The following is a 10,166-nucleotide window of genomic DNA, read 5'->3' as shown; positions in this document are numbered from 1 at the left end:
CTCAATTTGCACCAAAAACTACAAAGGTAGGCTTCAATAAAGAAATCCATGTTATTGATCAGCTTTAAGACAATCGATTTAGAACCTATAGATCAGCTTGAACTTTTCAGTTGAAACAGTGTTAAAGGCTGCTGTCAGTAAAAAAAAAAAAAAAAAAAAAAGAACTCACCACTAACAGGTATCCCCAAGTGTGCGCTGCAGCCCCACCAACTCCTCCCACCCGGCCCTGTCATCATTACAGGGGAAACATCCTCCTCTCTGTGGAGCATTTCCTCTGACTGACTTTTCACAGTCCGGTGCCCCGACAGGACTCAGCGGTCATGGCCGGTAGTCTGACCCACCACGGCTCCCCAAACCCCGGCTACAGCGCCAACAATGCCGTCCCGGTGCCGGTCATCACTCAGACGGACTCCAGGGACAAATGGAGCAAAAAGATGGATTTTCTTTTGTCTGTCATTGGCTTTGCGGTGGACCTCGGGAATGTTTGGAGATTTCCATACGTATGTTATCAAAACGGTGGCGGTAAGTGGTCCCGAGATTTTTAACTGGAGTCCAAATTTTTGCAACTTGAAATATTGTGTGTGGAGCCACATGGTAAAAACTTCAAATCAATTAAATCTCAGCATTTCTGCTCGAAATGCCTTTAAGTGATTCTGAAAACAGGCTGAAGCTGCGCATCTCGCACCATAAACTGTCCATGGTGCTGAAGCGCATCACTAAAATGTTGACTAAAAAGTTTTCATATGACATATTAGCATCTATCTTTTTTCTGCAATCAATGTAATATTTTTAACATCTCAAGAACTTGACACATGTATATCAGAGCAGGCGTTTGTATGTCGGATAATTTTTTTTTTTTTTTTTTAATGAAAATTCATAGTTATATTTTCTGCACAGGTTGGTTAAGTTATTGTGTGTTTAGTTGAGAATTGGTTGTTTTTTACCCAATACTTTTACATCAGCAACTGACGGTAGTTACATTACAGCATCCAATCGGACTGTGAGGCAGGGGAAGTTTATTTCAGAAACTCCTTTCATCATAAAAGCCGATTCAATTGCTCTGCATAAGGCATAAAAAAGGTATTAACAAGGTTTAAAAGAAACAAAAGGCTACTACAAAATATATTATCAGAACTGAAAACTCCTGAGGAAAACATAAAGAAGATTATGAAGGGAGTTAACAGTTGTATAAAGATTTGATTAAAAAAAATTTTGAGGTGAAGTGAATCAGTTTCACTTTAGATTTAAATTCTTGTAAATCCCCCTTTGAGCTGAAATACAATATGAGCCACCATTTCAATTGACATTGAACCTGTCTTAAGTTAATTTTTGAGTTTTTTGAAATTACTTTAGTTTGTCATTTTCCAATCAGACAGTTGCACAAACAGTCATGCTTTCATGAAAACCCCTTCATGACCCCTCATGTATCTCTGTGCAGGTGCTTTCCTTATTCCCTACATTTTGATGGCCATCTTTGGTGGAGTGCCACTGTTTTACATGGAGCTGGCACTGGGACAGTACCACAGAACCGGGGCCATATCCATCTGGAAACACATCTGTCCTATTTTCAAAGGTAAAGCCTCGCACTGAGCTTCTCAACAGCAGATAGAATCAGTTTACCTTGGGAAATCTCAATAGATGATAGGGTTATACGTATTTTAGTCTTCCATTTCTGTCTTGTCCAATGGTTATCTGATCAATGTAAAGTATATAGAAATCCTTATAGTGACACTTCATGGGTGGCTTAATCTTTTCACATCCTTCTGTTCTGTTTCAGGTATAGGATATGCCATATGTATCATCGCACTGTACGTGTCCTTCTACTACAACACCATTATCGCCTGGGCCCTCTTCTACTTCTACTCCTCTTTCTCCACCATCTTGCCTTGGACAAACTGCGACAATGTGTGGAATACCCCCGACTGCACCAACTATTTTGGTATGGACAATGTCACCTGGACGAACTCCTCCAGGTCTCCAGCAGAGGAATTTTACACGTAAGTGCATGTAAGTGTGAGTAACAGAAACCAGATATATAAATAGCTTTACAGTAATACTGCATCGTCAGCTAGTGATTTTATTTGAGAAATGCTCTTTTGTCTGTGGAAAGCCTGATTATTTATGTGTTTTATTTTAACAGGAGAAATGTTCTTGAGATCCACAAGGCATCAGGGCTGAGAGACGTTGGGGGTGTTCGCTGGCAGTTGATGCTCTGCCTTTTTCTCATTTTCACCATAGTATATTTCAGCCTCTGGAAGGGAGTGAAGACTTCAGGGAAAGTAAAACATTGCATCTGCTCAACTACTATAACAATATAGTGGATTATTATGTGTTATGTTTACTTAATCACATATCTTTGATCTCTAGTCCACTCATTGCTCTTCTCTTTCTGATTTATCTCTTTCCTCCATACCAGGTAGTGTGGGTCACCGCCACCTTGCCCTACATTGTGCTTTTCATCCTGCTAATTCGAGGCGCCACTCTGCCAGGAGCGTGGAGAGGTGTGGTGTTTTATCTAAAACCCCAGTGGGATAAACTACTGGAGACCAGTGTGAGTGGTTCAAAGTTGGTCGATCAACGATGTGTCACAAAAGGACACAACTCGCTCCTGTCCAACAAGAAAAGCATCATCATGCCTCAAATGTTTATTCCCAGCAATCACATGTTATACTCGTTACATATATGACCGTTATCATCAGTTTGAGCGTACTAGTGTGATTAAAGAATCCTTTTTCAATCACCTGAAGCCTCACCTTATGTGTAAACTGACCTTATGAAAAGAAGAGAAAAGAGAGAAAAGAACAAAAAAGAAAAGAATAGAAAGAGAGAAAATGGTCATAAAGAAAGCTTAAATACGCAAAACAACTGACACAACTAAATACATTTTTTTTTAAAAAGCATAGTTTTTGTTTCCCATATGCTGAATTTGATATACTATTTTTTTTATCTATTCTGACAGATGTGGGCACATTTGATGCAGTCACATTTTACAGTATCAAATTCAAAGCAATCCATTTTAGCATAATTAACAGACACTCATCTTTCTTTGGCCCCAGAAGTACAAAATTACATTAAATACAAAATAAAAGTTAAATGATGTGCTCTGTTTGATTGTGTATAACTTTCCAAACACACCTTAACACTAAGGAAGACCAGAGAAAATGACAAAAATGACAAAGATTTCGCTTAACCCACAGTTAGAAGTAATTCTGATGTGTATTTAACTGTCTGTATATTCCTGAAAGGAAATAACGTGTCTGGATCTTTCTAGAATATATACAGTATATTAATTTAATTCCACCCATTTGTCCCTATGAATCTGCCTATATTTCTTTTAGATGTACAGTTGTATGAAATGTCCTCATCTTCCTCCCTGGCTCGCTGCTGTTGTTTGCTGCAACATGTGTGAGTGCTTTGGTTGGAAGGGAATATAGATGAGACTAAATGAGATGCATAAATAAGCCACAGAGCAGGATAATAAGATGCATAATTGGTTTAGATTTTCTGACCATTAACAAAGGCTTCCCTTTCTGTCTCACTCACCGATATCCAACACTGTCCTCTTCTTTTTAATGCCGAATGCGAGCTCCTCTTCAGATCTCCCTGCGTACAGCTGTGCGGCAGCCAGATTTCTATACAACTGGCTCTCTGCTTGACAAAATGATACTGAGAGATCAGAACACAAATGAGAAAAATAAGAACATGATAATTTGATGATATCAAATCATTGAAAGGCCTGGAAGAAACTGATTAGCTCTGTGCAAGACATGCTGTATGTTTGTATGCTCTTGAACACTCTTAACAGCCTATAGTATCCCTGAACATCTACAGCTGGAGTGACAGATGGTGTAGTGACACTTTCTGTGTGTATGTTCTGTAGGTGTGGGTGGACGCTGCTGCTCAGATATTCTTCTCTCTGGGCCCAGGGTTTGGCGTCCTCCTGGCTCTGTCCAGCTACAACCCTTTCACAAATAACTGCTATCGGTAAGAACATTCCCTCTCAATGTCCACTGACATACAATACACCGATTTATGTAACTCAAGGTCTGTGCTTTCAACACAGCTTGATAAGTACAGACAGAAACGTTTGCACACGACATGCACTCTGTATGATATGAAAACACAGCTCCTCCTGAATTTAAGGCTTGAGTTTTTGGACTTTAGTGCACAGTAAACTATGGAAATTAAGGACTTCAATGTAAGACAATTATATTAGAGACATAAGCAATGAATATTGTACAAGGTGGATATTAATGCTAAGCTACACGCAGGAGACATTACTGTAAACGGTACATTCTCAGTATAACTAATAATGTGTGTGGCTGATGTGTTTAGCAAAGCAGCATGTGGTGAAACTGTAAACACACAGATGGTGAATGAAACTGGATGCTGCATTAGACAGTTTGTTTGTTTGACACCCATCAAACATATTCCTAACACATTTCAAAAATGTGTCTTTCCACATGACTGTATTTCTTAATAGAAAAAGGAAATATCTAACAGGAACATCTGATCAAGTTGAAAGTTCTTTCAGAGAACCAATTCATAAGTATAGTTGTTTAAACTACATTAAGCAGATGGACACTTGATAATTGCATTACATACATTGGTAAGTGTTTGATGAGATATGATTGATTGCATGATTGATTAATATGTCTACACTGTATATGTGTGTGTGGTTGCTAGCCAGGAAGTGTTTTAGAAATATAACAGAGCTGAGAGGAGTGGATCCCATTAAACTAAGGTCAAAAAGGTCAATGACTGACTTCCACTGCAGACAGAAATAAACTGGAATAGTACAGTTTCTCTGATAGTAATTAAACAATTCAAAATGTTTAAAAAAGACTCTTATCAGTATCAGATATATGAATCACAATTGTTATGCTGCATGTCCTTGAACAGCATTTATTTTTCTTCCTCAACAGTGACGCCATAGTGACCAGTTTGGTAAACTGTCTGACCAGCTTGGTGTCGGGGTTCGTCATCTTCACGGTGCTGGGCTACATGGCAGAGATGAGGAAGGTCGGGGTTGAGGATGTAGCCAGGGATAAAGGTCAGCAAATAAAAAAATTAAAATACCAAAGAAAATTAACATTATTTATTAAAACCACTATAATTATAATAATAGCATTTCATAATTAGAAAAATCTAATCAACCACTTACCCTGTTTTCTTTATATTTGTTGCTATCATGCTTTTCAGGACCAAGTTTACTTTTCATCACGTACCCAGAAGCCATTGCAAATATGATGGGCTCAACCTTTTTTGCAATCATCTTTTTTGTGATGATGATTACGCTGGGACTGGACAGTACGGTACGAACTGTGACATCTGGATGCTTTAAGTACATGATGGTGACAAGGTCACTTTATGTATTACAGCAAATACAAAATTATGCAGTGACATGTTGCTGGTTTTCTGTGATTAATACTTTTAATTTTGATACCATTAACTATAGGAGTTTAAATTATATATCAGATTATGTTACTTAGAATTTAACATTACTTGGTCTGTCATGACTAAATGTAATCCTCCTAACAAAAACAGTAGCCTTTTATTTATTGCATTTCAGTTTTAATTTGTACAAAAAAAATGTATTCTATTTTTTCCATTAATTTTAAACATGTTAGTTAGTTAGTTAGTTAATGTTAGTTTTACTGAAATGTGAATTTTTCCCTACATACAAGTATACAAAATCATGTCCATGTTAAATGATTTAACTCAGGGGATTTTCTAACATTAACGTCTCTGTGTATTTCAGTTTGGTGGGCTGGAGGCGATCATCACTGCTGTGCTGGATGAGTACCCTGATCATTTCTCACACAGACGTGAACTTTTTGTTCTGGGCTTGGTGGTTGTCTGTTTTTTGGGCTCTCTAAGCACCCTTACAAATGTAAGTTTTTCACATTTTAAATTACCTATGAGAACAATAGTGGGGTACTTTTGTTCATTAGTTCAAACGATTATCTTCAAGCACATTTAAGGTTTAGGTAATTCTGGATACATTGTAGTGGATTAAATAACTGATAACTGCTGTCTGTTGCTTCAATGGGGGAAATGAGTGATGACTGATGATGTTATAAGTCAGTGTAAAATGTTATCGGCAGGGTGGTGCCTATGTGGTGAAGCTGCTGGAGGAGTTTGGAGTAGGATGCTCCATTATTGCAGTGGGTTTCCTTGAGGCCATTGCAGTTTCCTGGTTCTATGGTAAAAAAAAAAAGAGATTGTTGTTGAATGACTCTTGTTGTTTTTCTTTTATTAATACACCGACAGCCCTCAGGATCAGATATATTGTGAGCATACAAAAATAAATACTGTATATCTTTCATGTTATTTTTGCTGCTTTCAGGTATCAAAAGATTTAGCAGTGATGTTCAGGCCATGCTAGGAAAATCACCAGGGTTGTTTTGGAAAGTGTGCTGGGTTGCCATCAGTCCAGCATTTCTGGCGGTAAGACACAAAGACAAAAATATTCTGAGTTGTATTTACAGTAAACACCCAACAAATTAAGTTAAACGTTTACAGTACTAACGTGCTGTGTTTAGATTACACAAAAAACATGAAGATATTTTATTCAATTTCACACACCAAAATTACTTTAACATGTAGTCCTTTTAAAAAAAAAAGTGAAAGCTAGACAAATTGCCTTTGAAGGCTGAGCAGTCCTCACAGCTTCACCCCCTCTCTAGATTAAACTCTCATGTATGTGAAATATCTTCCTTAAAGCTTTTTGGACACCAGGTATATTGTTAAACACTTGGGCAAATGTCAGTCTCCCTCTACATACTGTTTAATATCCTTACCTCTTATTTGCATCCATCTCTCTGCAGTGTTCTCCCTGTTGACATTTTGCATTATTACACTATTATGACTTTTCTTTATATATTTCTTTTATAATGTGGAATTGTGACAGGTATATTACCCTTTCCCAATATTGTTTCTGATGTAAGAGTATAAAAGCTATATTAACATAGCCTATATGAAAGTGCTGAATATGGAAATGTCTCCCACCTCTTCGCAGTATATCATAGTGAGCTCCCTGCTGAAAGCACCACACCTCACACTGTTTGATTATAAGTACCCAGACTGGAGTATCATGGTGGGGTACTTTATCAGCCTCTCATCCTTCATGTGGATCCCCATCTACATGGTCTACAAGCTGGTGTGGACTCCTGGATCTCTGAAACAGGTCAGTGTATAAAGAGAGGGGGGAAAGCAGTGCATAAAATGCTGAAAACATTTCTCGCACAGTTTCTTTTAAACTAACCTCTGCTCTTCCTTTGAATGTCTCTGTTTCAACAGAGGTTGGCAGTGTGTCTGAGACCGGAGAGGACCATACCAGACATCCACGCTGACAACCTCAATATGGCAACTGTACCATAGAGAGAAAAAAAAACCACACCTTTGTCTGCTTGTAGATTCCAAAAATAAGTTATTTGTGACCCGACATCATGACTGTTTACCTATTTATGATATTGAACACGTCAACTTTCACTGCATACTGTATGTACACTCTGTAAAAAGTTCAATGCTGCTAAATTTGTAATTCTAAGACGAACTGAGATAGCAATACTCATATCTTTGCTGTATATGTGATGTCTGTGTGATTCAGATCTAACCGCATCACCAAGATAGTTTGTAGCTTTCACATACTGCCATTTTAAGGTGTTGGATTCTTGTGGTTGTAGGAGTCAGTGGTAAATTCAATGGTCTGTCTATATTTATCTTACAAGAACATGATGCCAAGGACAATTTAAAAAATTTATTTCTAACTGTAACATTGAGCACATAATTTCTGTTGCATGGGAACATTTCCTCTTGAGTTCGATATTTTCTGTATTTTGTGAAAGTTTGCTGGATGCGCTGCATGCTCGCCTGTACTCACAATGGAGGCACCAGTGTTGTACTTGCGCAGCAATGAGGGGATCAAAGTTTTTAACCACTTTTGCATGTAGTTTGACATTAAATGGGAGCAAATCTAAATCAGTTTTTACAGTCCCTTCTCTCTTTAAGTCGATGCTGTATTATATATTCATACAGTAGATGTAACAGTGCTTATATAGGATTTCACGTGGAAGCTGGATATATCTGCTAAAATTGTTCTGGTTTTCCCTGCAAGTGTTTGTAACGGTGGCAAGTGAGGCACACAGCCAAAGACCATGTCCAAATTTATAATCTTCTAATTCTAATTATTATAAGTATATATATATATATAAGTATAACAAATAGCAATTGTAATAGTAACAAATAAAGTGTCTGCTTTGCACCTGAATACAAGGCTACTAGCGACTGTGTGTACCACCTTAGTTTTTTTTTTATATTTAAAAGGAAATTTTGGTCCGCATCTGATGGCTTCATTTAACTCCAGACAGCCTGTTTTGCCTTAATCTGAATAAATATTACACTGTATGTAGAAAAATTGTAAAGGTCATGTTGATATTTATTGATATTGTGCCTCTCCAGACAATGTTCTCACTCTCTAATTGAAGACTGTTCAAATGTTTTTGCAGATACACAGTATACTATGTTTTAGTCACAGGTTATAACTTATCTGAAATACTTTATACTTTACTTACATCATTCAGAGACTAATGTGATGAGCAAGGTGATGATTGTTTTGTGATTTATGTCCGGGTTTGTGTAGGAAGATGTGTGTAAAATAATTATAGTGTAAATTACATATTTCGTCTCTATGCTTTGTTTTATTCCTGGAGGTTAAACATTAATATAAACAAAAATACAAATCATCGCACAGAATTTTTGGCAATTAATTTCGACTAATTTTATCAAAACAGGTATTGTGTTTTTTCCTGAATTGTAAATGTGTGGGAGATTACATTGAGAGATTTGTTCTTGCAAATCTCCATATGGTGATCTTCGTGTCTTTGTGATGGCTGTTGGCTGTTGCTGTTCACCTCTATTAGATATTCTAATTAACAATCTAATTTGCAACATCCAGTAGCCATCAACATACAAGGGAGTAGAGCAGCTAAAGCCTTCAAATGCTCCCCAAACCCTCACACAGCTGCACTCACATGATTCCTACCAACAGTGCCCTTCAGATCTTTACTTATTCAACAGATTTATATTCAAGCCGGGCCCCATCACTTCAAGGATGACAGGTATGAACATATACGAGGATAGAAACTGGTTCGGGAACATATGATTCCTCACTGCTGCTTGATGGACGTGCAGATCAAAGCCCTTTTGTATCAGTGACTGCTATTGAAGTAGAGAACAGGCAAGCACAGGAGACACATAAAAGAGAAACTGTTAAATAGGTGGTTTCTCCTCTTGATATGAGCAGCTTAACAAACGGTACATTAGGGGGGGAAATGGCTGCTGTGGATGCCATTAACTCTGACAAAATATGGTACAGTGTTGGGTAAAAGAAAAGAGGAATTGCAGGTTGTGTACAGTTTAGTTTGTTTGTTTACACATTTTAGGCATTCTCTATCACAACGACATACTCACATTTAGGCCTCCATTTGCAAACAGTTGTAGTTTTTGCTTGCTAATCTAAAGGGCTGTATGAGGACTAAAAATGTTATCAGTTAACTGTTAGAGATTTTACTCTACTTTAAACACTATGGTATCTCTTCCTTTAATATTTTTGGGTGTATTGAGATAAAAAAATGACAGATGTCTTTATAGAGAAGATTACACAAATCGCCTGTCTCTGTTCAAATACACACCTATGGGCAAGTTGGAGACTTAAAGACTCACAAAATGTGCATAAACACTGGAAGAAAACAAAATCCCATGAGAAGAAGCTCCATATAAAAAGGTGGAGGATACATATTCTGTAAGTCTTCTGCAAGTTTTCTGCCACTCCATCTACTAAATATAGAGATAAATCACTGGATAGTCTTTCACCTGTCCATTTATTGTCCTCCTGTTGACACACCAAATTTGACTAGATGTATTCTGTATATTTGTAATATAGGGTATCAGTTAGTTTTGTAAATACTCACTTCAACAGTATTCCAGTTTATTAACCTCTGATTTCATCCCAGAGGATGTTTTCACTTGAATAGCCCAGATTTTAAGGCATGCAAGACAACATAACTGAACTGGTTGGTACAATGAGACTTAATTGTTGGACAATCGCTGAATATTTCAGTTACTCTTGTGTTAATAAAAACCTTGGTGTTCAGTATACTTTT

General features: G+C 37.3%; 1 protein-coding gene across 1 annotated transcript; it reads left to right on the top strand.

Moving 5' to 3' along the window:
• The first annotated feature begins 302 nt into the window (after window positions 1–302).
• Window positions 303–8,154, top strand: slc6a4b (solute carrier family 6 member 4b). Its single transcript, XM_069709585.1, has 13 exons — window positions 303–522; window positions 1,439–1,573; window positions 1,778–1,997; window positions 2,141–2,279; window positions 2,417–2,551; window positions 3,881–3,984; window positions 4,926–5,053; window positions 5,203–5,315; window positions 5,762–5,893; window positions 6,108–6,207; window positions 6,350–6,450; window positions 7,022–7,189; window positions 7,303–8,154. The coding sequence occupies exons 1-13, from the start codon at window positions 321–323 to the stop codon at window positions 7,381–7,383; spliced, it is 1,758 nt and encodes a 585-aa protein (XP_069565686.1). The 5' UTR covers window positions 303–320; the 3' UTR covers window positions 7,384–8,154.
• Window positions 8,155–10,166: the final 2,012 nt, after the last annotated feature.

The sequence above is a fragment of the Brachyistius frenatus genome, unplaced genomic scaffold, assembly GCF_029030835.1.
Source record: "Brachyistius frenatus isolate BFR_SWC_R1_liver_20210118 unplaced genomic scaffold, ASM2903083v1 Contig_83, whole genome shotgun sequence".
Lineage (NCBI taxonomy): Eukaryota > Metazoa > Chordata > Actinopteri > Embiotocidae > Brachyistius > Brachyistius frenatus.
This window is presented reverse-complemented; position numbering and strand designations above follow the sequence as displayed.